This window comes from Nicrophorus vespilloides, unplaced genomic scaffold (assembly GCF_001412225.1).
Source record: "Nicrophorus vespilloides isolate i.1.1-1 unplaced genomic scaffold, Nicve_v1.0, whole genome shotgun sequence".
Taxonomy (NCBI): domain Eukaryota; kingdom Metazoa; phylum Arthropoda; class Insecta; order Coleoptera; family Silphidae; genus Nicrophorus; species Nicrophorus vespilloides.
The window spans coordinates 1,635,036-1,648,152 of record NW_017100088.1 but is presented as its reverse complement, the minus strand read 5'-3'; the positions used below and the strand labels follow the sequence as shown (position 1 = coordinate 1,648,152).

At 29.6% G+C, this 13,117-nt stretch overlaps 1 protein-coding gene across 1 annotated transcript; it reads left to right on the top strand.

The window, feature by feature from the left end:
• Nucleotides 1-1,995: 1,995 nt before the first annotated feature.
• LOC108567377 lies at nucleotides 1,996-8,655 on the top strand. Its single transcript, XM_017927793.1, has 8 exons — nucleotides 1,996-2,305; nucleotides 6,568-6,707; nucleotides 6,764-7,050; nucleotides 7,109-7,415; nucleotides 7,473-7,788; nucleotides 7,886-7,998; nucleotides 8,057-8,302; nucleotides 8,352-8,655. Exons 2-8 carry the CDS (start codon nucleotides 6,644-6,646, stop codon nucleotides 8,585-8,587), a joined length of 1,569 nt encoding a protein of 522 aa, XP_017783282.1. The 5' UTR covers nucleotides 1,996-2,305; nucleotides 6,568-6,643; the 3' UTR covers nucleotides 8,588-8,655.
• Nucleotides 8,656-13,117: the final 4,462 nt, after the last annotated feature.

Genomic DNA, 13,117 nt, shown 5'->3' with positions numbered 1-13,117 from the left:
TGTCAGAAGTGTCAGGCGCGGTTTTGTGTAATAATTAATTTTTTGAAAATGAATTTGAAACATGTCCACACCTGGATGTAGCTGCGCGGACGAATCGAAACCAAATCAAACTAGCAGCAATCCGAAATTACCGAGCTTCCTTAACCAGGTCCTCTACTCACTTCAATCCCTCCTGAGCCAACCCAAGTACCGTTGCGGCGTTTCCCTGAAGACCTTGGCCAAATTCATGAAGTGCACGTACAATTTGTCAGGCGACGTCCTCAGCCAGGTGGAAACTTCGATGCTTCAAGCAGCGAATAATGGTCTTGTCTACGAGGCTAAGTCCAAATATTTCGTGTTAGGTGCCATCGCTAAAGTCCAGCAGTGCGACAATCCGTGCAAACGGAAAGCTTTAGCAGAGGATACAATGTCCGTTTTCATGTATAAATCTAACGTAAAGTCAACGTGCGGCCGGAAGAAACGGAAGAAGAAGTGCAAAGGCGATCTTCTGGATAGGAGCAATACGAGCATTCTGAATCTTCTCACGAAGCTGGAGTGCGTTTTGAAGGAGAGGAACAAGAAACCCTGCGATAAATTGTACGTCTCAAACCTGCAGATGGCGAATATGCGCGCCGCTGAGAAACCTTGCTGTCTGAAGCCAAATCGGAATCGGAAGAAACCTTGCAAAGATAATGAATCCTCAGATAGTTCGAAATGTTCACCTAAATGTCCTCGGAAAAGAAAAAAGAAATCGTGCAAGAAGGTTTAAATAAATCAATAAAACGATATTCTCTTATCCTTGCATTATTTATCTACTTTAAGTATTTAAATGGTTAACGTAGAATATCTGTAGGTCAATTATACCATAACTGAACTGCAATTAGTACTAACAGGTGTTCGATAATAATCACTTTAAAATTCTATTTTAGTATGTGGAAATACTAAATCGATTTTATATTAGTTGAATATGTACAATAAATACCAGTTTAAAATATCTCTTCATACTTATTTAAAATAACAAAATTAGTAAAGTTTTTGATATATATTATTGATACAAAGAATGAGAATAGAATCATTATATAGTTACAATATATACAAATCAATATGTTATAATTAATTAATTATTGTATTTTATTTATTCGAATCGTTTATTTAAAATACATCCTGTTCCACACATTGATAATTCTATGTGTATATTTAGTTGCCTATAACAATTTAATGAAATTTCAAATATATTATATCTTTTATATTATTGAAAGACAAATATTTAATATACTTTCAAGTACCATAAATATATGTAAATTAAATTATGAAAATAATCTGTAAACTTATATTTTAAAAAGTGATCTAAAAATAGTTAAAATATACCTTATATTTGTATTTAAATTTATTCATTTTAAAAATTTAGTAAATATTCAGATTGTTGACTTTTTACTCTTATGTAAAATAGGTAGGTAGGTTTAAAGTTATTCTTTAGTATTTTTTATATAAATTAGATTTTTTTATTATTTGGAAAGTTTAAATGCAAATTTAATATCTTTGTTGATTAAAGTCTTCTAACGAAATCGTCTAGAAACGCTAATGACTACAACAAATACACGAGAACTTTAAAAACTACATCGTTTATATCCATTAAGCAAACAGTAAATAGTAGCTTACATAATTTCTCGATTGGTTTTTCCTATAAACTGTATTTTTTTATATAACTAAATGGATGTTACTTTGTTGCTTATCAGGAAAAGGCAAATACATTGTAGTATCAGATAAAACACGTGTCAATAAACTCTTAGTCGTAAAATACTTTATATGCAAATCGGATTTAAACTCATTGCGAATTTCGCAATCTCTGCGCTCCGACTAATCTCCAAAATTCCACGCGAAACCCAAAAAACAAATACATTAGATCAAATTAACCTAATTAATTGCTTCTTTTTAAAAATATATTCTCCTCACTGACGCTGCAATAAAATTGGGCGTTTTGTAAGAAATCAGGTCTAAAAATAAACAAACGAGTACGCAGTAAACAAGCGAGGTTCTGGTTAGTAGGAGAAAGCCGTTCGCATCGAGTCTATGCTCGAAATGCTAAGGATAAACTGTATTTAAAAAGCATTAAGCAAACACTGGAATCGATAAGATTTTCCTTTTGTCGTCTAGCGGTTCCATCGTTATTATTCTTTTTTTTATACTCTGCGGGACAGTGTTATCGAAACAGCAGCTGATAACGTGCCAGATAATGGATGTAATAGTGTCTTTCAGCTGGATTCGATTCAAGTGCGAGGTCTGAGCCGGTCGTGCCAGAAAACGAAAAGGAAATTAGAAGAAAAATGTAAGTCCGAAAATAAGAACTTTAGCACCAATTTTCACGCAAACAAAACAAATATCGAAATTTGCAATTAACGCGTATATAACAATAATCGCTCGAGATATAAAAGTTATCACTTGGTAACAATTCAAAACATAAATAATGTATGAACAGTTGAAAAAATATGGATAAGCATTAATTAAATATTATCTTAGCAATGTCTGATAAAATTACTTACTTCATTTTTTTTATATATTACATATACGAAATAGTTTAGCAATTGTTTATAGTGTTTGATATAATGATAATAAAATATAGTGTAATTATAAGTGAGTAAATTAGACAAATCACAATGCAATTTAATTACAACAAGATCAACACTTGTTACTTATTGTAGATGCTTCATCTCGATTACTTTTTTTTTACTCTCTATATAACATTGAGATAAGATAGATAAAGTAATTAAGCTTAACATTTAGATTTTTAATCTTAGCGAAACTTGATGCGACGCTCATTAAGTGGCAATAAAAATGTGTTCCGTTTGTCGAGATTTTGACGAGATGTAGTTGTTCTTTGATCTTACTCGTGTCCTGCAGGTAAAACACCATTGTCTTATATAAATTAGCTTGTTCGAAAAAGTCATAATGTTGAAAATGACATAATTTAGTTTTGTTCGTAGTCATAATTTTGATCATTTAAAAAATATTAAAAGCAGCAGCAGCTTCGTAGATCAACAAGTATTTGCATATCAAAATAAGTTGTTATTTCAGTGTTACTCATTATTCGCATTGACTCTTATGACCTATGTGTAAATAATTAGTCTGTCAATACTTGTTGTTTTATTAAAACATCAATAACTCTTTGGTATTTTATAAAAATAAAACAAGCAAATACAATTAACAAATAAGAGATAAACCTCCTAAAAATTATAGTTATTGCTATACAAAAACATGTTTACAGTTTTTAATTGAAAGTTAAGCATTTTTATTGCAATTTGGTGACCAAAACATTTTTTCAACTTTACAACAACTGACAAATCTTAACTTTATTCAACTTACATTCATTCAATATGCAATACTTTATTGCTCGTCATTCGCATTGACTCTTATGACCTATGAGTAAATATTTAGTCTGACAATACTACGTTTTATTAAAACATCAATAACTCTTTCGTATTTTATAAAAATAAATATTTATTGATAGTCAAAAACATGTTTACAGTTTTTAATAGAAAGTTAAGCAAATTTTGTGCATTTGGGTGACCAAAACAATTTTTTAACTTTCCAATAACTAACAAATCTTAAATTTATTCACTTTATATTCATACAATATTCAATACTTCATTACTCGTTATTCGCATTGACTCTTATTAAAACATCAATAACTCTTTGGTATTTTATAAAAATAAAACAATTAATATATAAAATATAAACCTACTAATAATTATAGTTATTGCTAAAAACATGTTAGCAATTTTTAATATAAAGTTAAGCATTTTTATTGCGATTGGGTGATCAAAACAATTGTTCAACTTTCCTACAACTAACAAATCTTAACTTAATTTAACTTACATTCATACTATATTGAATACTTCAGTGCAAGATAAATCTTCTAACAAATATAATTATTACATTGTTTTAAATTTACAAGTTATTCAATTTTGTTACAAATTGAAATTTTATTTTATAGATGTAATTAAATTAAGTCTATGTAATTATTTAGAGTAATTAATGATAGTTTTACTATTTTTTACATATAAAACTATAAATTCAATAATGATTACACAATTATTTCATCTTTTATTGTTTGTTGTATATAAATGTTCATAATATAAATAACAATCATAATAAAACTACATTCTATTATCAATGTCATTTTTTTTAGATAAAGAAGGCATATCTTTATGAGCAATTATTGATACAATTAGAACGTAATCTAACATCTATAAAAAAATCATCTGATGAGATTGATGAAATCATGTGTTATGAGTTTTTTTGGGCAATAGACTAAGCCATTAAAGTTCTGTATCGAAAATTTAGTCAAAAAATATGAAACATATTAAAATTTAAGCAGAAAGTCGTTTTGCCAATAAAAAATATTAAATAAATAAATAATATTAAAAAAATATATTTTTCTGTTGATAATTACTTTTCTATTTTTATTAATTATTCAATTCAATAAGTTAATACGTATAAACAATAAATTGAATGTATAATAATTACTGTAAACAATCAATTGAAAAAAAAAACATTAACATTCACTTTAAGTAAATTAGAGAGAATAACATTAGATTATTGAAATTTTTGAAAGTGCCGTTTTTATAGTTTAACTTTATTTAATTTAATTATAATAAAAACAATAATGGATGTATACAAAAATTCATTAAATTTGAATGCGTAATTGAAACATCGCCAAAATTCAGGAAATACACGTCGCGTGCATAAAAATATAATAAAAATATGCATTCGCAAATAGAAACTTTGCTTGACATCATCACAGTCTAGAACGAAAAACAAATTGTGCATAAACAACCAAACGAAAGTAATTATACAAGTATAGTGAAAATTCTAAAAATATTTTATGTTGTATTTTATCAATACATAGTTAATAACCATGATTGTCTTGTAATTTGAATGTTGGATAAAATAAATAAATTTTACTTTTAAACACATAAACATATTATGTCATTTGGAGATATTTCTGTATTGTTGATAAACAATCATGTACATATCTTTCTGAGGCTATTCAACTTCAACCTTTTGATTTTCTTTGCAGATTATTTCTTAGAAATTCTAAAACTAAATTCAAATTGGTACAATAACTATGTGTTCTAGCTCTGTGTATACCAATTAAATTGTATTTATTAAAAAGTAAATTAATTATCAAGTATGTTTTTACGTTAAAACTAAATAAGTTAATGTTAATTACATAAATATTAACAATTGTGCAACAATTTTTAATAATCGAGTGATTCATAGAGAAACGGTACATTATGTTGCGCAAGTCGTCCTTCGCCCAAATACGCCTTATACGCATATAATTATGTAATGCATTTTTTTTGCCAATACTGCAAAACGTTCGAATTTTCGACCTAGACATAATTCGATACGTGCATTTATTATGACCTAATTCGGTCGTCACCATAAACAATTAAGAATTTATGCTGTTTTATGTATGTATTCATACATTTCGAGTGACATGAATAATTACGAATGCCGTTTCCGTGCATTATTCACACATTTAATTAATTTAATAAATAATCGCTCGGGAAAACATTGTTTTTGCGCCTATTCGAGCATTAAAAGCATTACTGACCAACGTTTATCCAATTAATATAACGACTTATTTAGTGAAACCCTTTGTTTTAAATATACGAAGAATCAGCAAAATTTATCTAGGAGTCATTGAAACTTAATTAGACCACTCATTTTAATTAGTTGGCGTTTGTTTGCTAATTTGTGACTTGATCTAATATTCAATTGACTTACATTTTTTTTAAATTAGATAATTATTTTATTATTATTTGATTTTTATTGTAAGCACATCTTAGTTGCTAAATTTAATAGTTTTAGCAAAATTTTAAACATTAGTTCATTAGAACTACATAAGTATACCACCCAACCTACAAGTAGGAGAGTAGTTCAAGTGGACTTAACCTACAACAAGAGCAATGTTTATGTACCTAAGATACGTGTTTGTTTGTTTTTGTTTTGTTTTGCATTTTGTTATTTGTAGCCAATAGAGAATATAGTCGTCGCAATTTCAAGTTGCCTATATTCAAACAGTGATTACGTAACACAATTATGTTGACAACTAAATCATTAAGTAGGTCCGAGTTATATATTATTTAATAATCCTTATAGCATCGATTCTATTGCAATGACGTTGGATTCAATTAAAAGAACTTTCGAAACTTTAAATTAAACGTATTCTTTGCTCATAGTTAAAATTCCATACTCATTACATTTAAATGCCAATTAACATAAAATTTGAACGTTATTCTATTATGAAACGCAACGTAATTACATTCTAAAAAGTTTAAAATTCAATTTTATTTTGTATTTTTTAAATTAAAAAAAAAAACATTAAATTATGAAATAAAATAAACAAGTAATGTTGAAATTAATTGATAATTTGTAATGAAATAGAATAGATTTACGTAATTTTTAAGTATTTCTTGATTTTTCGTTATTAAAATAAATAAAATTCTATTAATTATAGAATTAATTAAGTCAATTATTATGATTTGTTGTATTAAATACGTGTTTTTTTTTATATTTTTGCAGGTAGATTGTACTAAGATAATTTTACAAAATTTGACTGCTTCGTTTTCCATTAAGCAATAACAAAAAAGGAAGAAAAATGCCTATCAAAATCAATAGAGATCTCATGCCCATAAAGGCCCATTACTTCTTCTTCATGGCAGGTGAGTGACCTTTCAATTATGATTTATTTTGCATGTTTAATTCATTTTTTCTTTAGCAATGGGTCCTATTTTACCACAACTTCCGGTTTACGGTAAAGAAATGGGTGTTTCGTCGACGGTGATGGGTACCGTTAATGCTATTCTACCCATAATCTTCCTACTCGCCAAACCTTTGTTCGGCTTGATCGTCGACATCTACAGAGAATATCGGAAATCTATATTCGTCAGCCTCATCATGATTATGGCCGGAGCCTTCGCGCTCCTCAACATCATTCCTTCCAGGAGCTTCATGAAGTACGACTTCGACGCAACCAGCGATCAATTAGATATATGTAATGACTCAGTTAGTAAATGATCATGTCCATTGCATAGTTGATTTAAGTTTGTTTTGTGCGTTGCAGGAGGGATTTTGGAACGACTGCAATACCACGGTTCACATGATCTGCAGCTGCGAGATCAGCGGCCAAGTTCACGAACTTCCACTTCTGTACATCGATTCTAGTCAGAGCTGCATCCCTGGGAATATCTCGCAGTCTTTTCCAATCGGAAGGAATTGCAGCTTCAAATGCACGGAGAACATCGAGAACAGCAACTCTTGCCTTTACACGTCCTGGACGTTCTGGGTCTTCATCGTTCTGATGTCTTTGGGAACTATTGGCTTCAATGTAACAAATTCTATAAGCGATGCCATTTGCTTTGACGTTATTGGTAACTTTACAACTATATATTAACTATGTTATTTTAAAATAAATTATCAATTTTCAGGTGATGAATATGACTATGGTAAACAAAGAGTTTGGGGAACCATTGGTTTCGGTTTCACCGCTTTGCTATCCGGCTTCTGCGTGAATTGGGCATCGGGAAACTCCACCAGTTATACACCAGCTTTCATAATCATGTTGGTCTTCATTGCCTTCGACTTCTTCTCCTGCTGGAAGTTGAAGCTTCCCATCATGGAAACCCCCGAGAACATCTTCAAAGATTTGAGGAAACTCCTCAACAACAGGCACTGCATCATCTTTATAACTTACGCAGTATTCGCCGGAATCGTCGATAGTTTCTTCGTGTATTACTTATTTTGGTAAATATTCACAATTTATTTCATTATTAAAAATAAAACATCATTAAATGGAAACCTACTGATTAAGATGATAATAAATTGCAATATTATTTTTAAGGTATTTAGAAGACTTGGCCATAGCCACTGATACGACTGATGTTAAGCTTCTGGAGGGTTTGATTGTGGCTGCTGAAACTCTTGGAGGAGAGGTCATATTCTTCTCGATTTCAGGTAAATTTTCTAATTAGTAATGTGTTGTGGTTAATTACTCAAATTTATTTATAATTAGGAAAGATATTGGAGCGTTTCGGGCACGCACACTCGTTCAGCATGTGCTTCATCAATTACGCCCTTCGACTGGGTCTGATATCGGTCGTCCCATCGCCCTGGTGGATTCTTCCGATTGAATTCATCATGCAAGGGCCGACTTACGCCCTCACGTACACCACGATTGTGGCGTACGCAAATGCCATCGCAGCCCCGGGTACCTCTGCAACGATGCAGGGAATCGCCGCCGGAATGGACGATGGATTCGGTGAGTTTCTATTAACTTCAAATGTTATAACTAATTTTCATGTCTTCAGGATACGCGATTGGAAGCTTGGTGGGTGGACTGTTCTACAAGCACATAGGCGGAAGGGGAGCTCTGCAGATCTTCTGCGTCTTCGCTCTGATCTGCAGCATAACGCATCTCATGTTATACAAGATATTCCTACAGCACAGGCAGCAGCCCAATCAGAACACCGAGTACAAAACTCCGGCCGAGGCGGCTCTCGCCACCTACGATACCTCAACAATAAGTGATATGCATTGTATTTAAGCCCATTGTGATTCAACAATAATAAAGATTTATTTTTATTTATAAAAAAAACACAACGAAACAAGAAATTGAACTATTATTATTTTTTTTTTGTATTATTACAGAAACGTAATGTGTTTCGCGTAAATAATTAATTTTTATCGGCGGTTTCGTGTTGATGTCTATACGTCTCCGTGTGTATGTGTATGGGCCCTAATAGGGTCTTTGTGGGTAAATCGTTTGATCGTTCAGAGGTCGGTGACTATTTTATAATAAGCAACGCAATAGCCTTACGTGTCACAAAGACACCTGAATTTGCTCGATAAATTCCCACGGTTTATGACTTCATACGCCCTAATGTGGAGAAAGGACGGACAGGGATAGGACAGGACAACAACAAAAATACCGACGATATTCGAAAGATAATTTATATATTCGATTCGTGGTATTAGATTCGTATCATTACTTTTTTTTATTTTCATACTTCCAATAAATTAATAGTCCGTAATCCATGTCTTATTCAAAGAAATTTTTATGATTCCTAATTATATTTAATTGAAAAATAACCACATTCACAAATAAATTATGTGAATGTTAACTGTACTAATTAGTTTTTAAGTTCGTAAAAGATATAGAGAAAATTAAATAAAAAGAAATAAGATTTCATCAGCTGTTCTTCGATTTGACACAAGGTGACATCTGTTATTTTCCGACCCAAAGGTTGAAAACGCTGATCTATAGTATATAGATACATTTTTTTTTTAGAATATCATATTTCTTAAGTTTTTCTCTTGAAGACTTTTAGTCTTATATTTAATTGAAAAATAAGCACATTCATAAATAAATTATATAAATATTTTAATTAAATAGTACAGTTTTTGAGTTCGTAAAAGAGAATTTTTGACCCAAAGCTTTAAAACACGCACAATCACAATCTGTTCATCAATGTGAACATTGAGTGAATTTAAGATTGCGGTTGACATTAAATGGATAATCTTTCCCGGTGGATAGTTATGATGATTTGAACATTAATAATTACTTAAATCTGTATACTAAATCTAGTGGTTTGCAACGCTTCAGCCTTTTTGTAGTTTCACTGTTGTCGAGTAGGCCAATAGCCAGAACATTAAAATTAGTAATATTATTAACATATATTCAAATTCTTAACATAGTCCGTTCTTCACAAATTTCAAGTATTTAAGTTTAGCAGCGCATTGGAGGACACAGCGATTACTGTAAGTTACACCATTCGATCCGCACACTGGTTTAAATTTTCTTGGACAGATGCACGGACACGGACCCTTGGACGCTATCATCAAACCTTGATTAATTCTGGCAGAACATGTTAATTCGCATGGGTTTGAATATGTGATCCCATTGCTTCCACAAACTGGAGCCCACATATAAGGACAAGTGCAAGAAGAAGCGCATTGCGCTTCTATAACTATGAACATTTTTGTATTTTTCTTCGCATAACACTTAAATTCACATCGGTTAGAGTATGTTATTCCATTGGAACCACAAACGGGATTGTACTCTGATGTACATAAACAAACATCAGCAGCTAACGCAGAATTGAAGACGCACAGTAATAAAATTATACTTTTCATTGTGATTTAGTTACTTGCATGTAGTTCGTCTTTATTTATATAGAATTTTATCATAAAAACGTGCTGAAAACTAAAAATGTCCATGCCTAATTTACTAATTAGAGATAAACTCAATAATAAGTATAAGCAAAAACTTAATTTGTATTTTAAATAATACAATGTGTTTTATTAAAAACAAAGATTGCAACCATTATTTTAGGTCTTTGAATAAAATCGCTGTATGAAAGACATAATAGAAAAACTGGGACATAATTGACAAAGAGTCAAAGTTGTTTAAAATTGAATTTCTGGAATACTTTTCAATACATTTTTCATTTTATTTTATATTATCATTATTATATTTGGTATTCTTATTTGAATAATCAAAGAGTGAAATGTTAGGGTTTCCTTTTGATAAATTCGTTTGTGCGAGGAAAAGATCGTCGTTCAATTGTAGCCATCATTTAGTGTCTATGCCGTATGCATTTATACCCATGAATAATAAATTCGGTTTCGTATTTATATGAGCCCTCGATTATAATCTAATACATTTCTGATACACACTCGTATCCCGACCATTATAATTTTCCAAACCGAAAAACACATGGACGGACAGCAACAACTAGAACACGTCCACTAAAAATAATATTTATAAAAAAAACACACTTATACTATACGTGTTTGTAAATCAACGTTATTTAGTGCCATATAATACACTAAACAATACCCGATCACCTCTCTAGCGCTCATCAATTATTCACCGACTATATTTGTCCAATTTTGGAATCAACAAAATATATAAGAACACGGACAAAATAAACGTTGCATTTTTAATCATCACGAATTTATATCTAAGCAGTGATATTTATTATTGTATGTATTAACCAGTTCGGACATGAGACTAATAAATATTTCAATGGCATGGGAAAAACGTTAATTTGTAACAGAACATTATTTTCGCCCAATTACTGATTATCTTAACAATTCAAAATATATCCTTGATTTATGACAAGGGTAGTAAATTATGCATTATTTTATTTTTAAAATAACATAAAAAAAATCTTATAAACGTTCATTAAAAAAATATTTAATAACAAAGTAGTAACGCTTCTGTTATGACACTTATAAGGTAATACTTCGCTTAGTGCGGATTCACAATACTCCGATTTGATTTTTTTTCTAAACAAACTAAATTTTAATTTAGTAAAATAAAAATGAAATAAAAAAAAAATAGTAAAAACACTTATTATTTTTATACAAAAATTATCGATATATTTCCCAGTCAAGTCTCTTTTTGTGCAATTTATTTCTATTTTATTTAGTTCCTCGATTAGTCCGGCTTTAAACAGTCCAGGATGTTGGCACAAATAATGATAATTTGTTATGACTTAATAATTCAAAATATATTCTTAATTTATGACAAGGGTAGTAAATAATTATTCAATATTTAAAATAACATAAAAAAATGTTATAAACTTTTATGAATAAAATATTTAATAAGAAAGTAGTAACGCTTCTTTTATGAGAGTTACATCGCAATACTTCGCTTAGTGCGGTTTCAATCAGTTCGGATTCACAATAGTCCGATTAGATTTTTTTCTAAACAAACTAAATATTTAATAAATAAATTCAAAAAAAATATACAAAAATTATCGGTCTATTTCCCAAATCAATTCTCTTTTTCTGCTGTTTATTTCTATTTTATTTAGGTCCTCTATTAGTCCGGTTTCAAACAGTCCGTGATGTTGGCAATTATTTATATCTAATCAGTTTGGACATGAGACTATTAAAAATTTGTAACCTGAACGTTACTTCTGTCCAATTACTGATAATTTGTTAAGACTTAACAATTAGAAATATATTCTTGATTTATTGCTAGGGTAATAAATAATTATTCAATATTCTTTATTTAAAATAATATCAAATAATCTTATAAACTTTGATTAAAAAGTCATTTAATAACAGAGTAGTAACGATTCTTTTATGACACTTATACGGCAATACTTTGCTTAGTGCGGGTTTAACCAGTTTAGATTCACAATAGTCCGATATGAAATATTATTTTATACAAAAATAATATAAAAAATCTTATAAAGTTATTTAATAATAGAGTAGTAACGTTTCTTTTATTACACTTAAACGGCAGTACTTCGCTTAGTGGGGTTTCAATCAGTTCGGATTTATAATAGTCCGATATAAAACTTTTCTAAACAAACTAAATTTTAATTTAGTAAAATATAAATAAATTCTAAAGAAAATAGTAAAGACAATTGTTATTATCGGTCTATTTCCAAGTCTAGTCTCTTTTTGTGCAGTTTATTTCTATTTTATTTAGTTTCTCCATTAGTCCGGTTTCAAACACTCCGGGATGTTGGTAATTATTTATATCTAAGACTAATACATATTTCAATGATAAGTGAAAAACGTTAATTTTTAACAGAACATTATTTTTGTCCAAATAATGATAATCTGTTAAGACTTAAAAATTTGAAATATATCCTTGATTAATGATAATGGTTCAATATATTATTTTTATAATAATATACAAAATCTTATAAACTTTCATGAAAAACTTATTTAATAACAAAGTAGTAAAGCTTCTTTTATGATACTTATAAGGCAATACTTTGCTTAGTGCGGTTTCTATCAGTTGGGATTCACAATAGTCCGATATAATTTTTTTCTAAACAAACTAAATTTTTAATTTAACAAAATGTAAATAAATTCTAAAAAAATAGTAAAGACAATTATTATTTTTATACAAAAATTATCGCTTTATGTCCCAGTCAAGTTTTTTTTATGTAATTTATTTCTATTTTATAAAATTCCTCGATTAGTCCTGTTTTAAACAGGATGTTGGCGATTATTTATATATAAGCTATGATATTAGCCAGTTCGGTCATGAAACTAATAAATATTTCAACGATAAGGGAAAAACGTTAATTTGTAACAGAACATTATT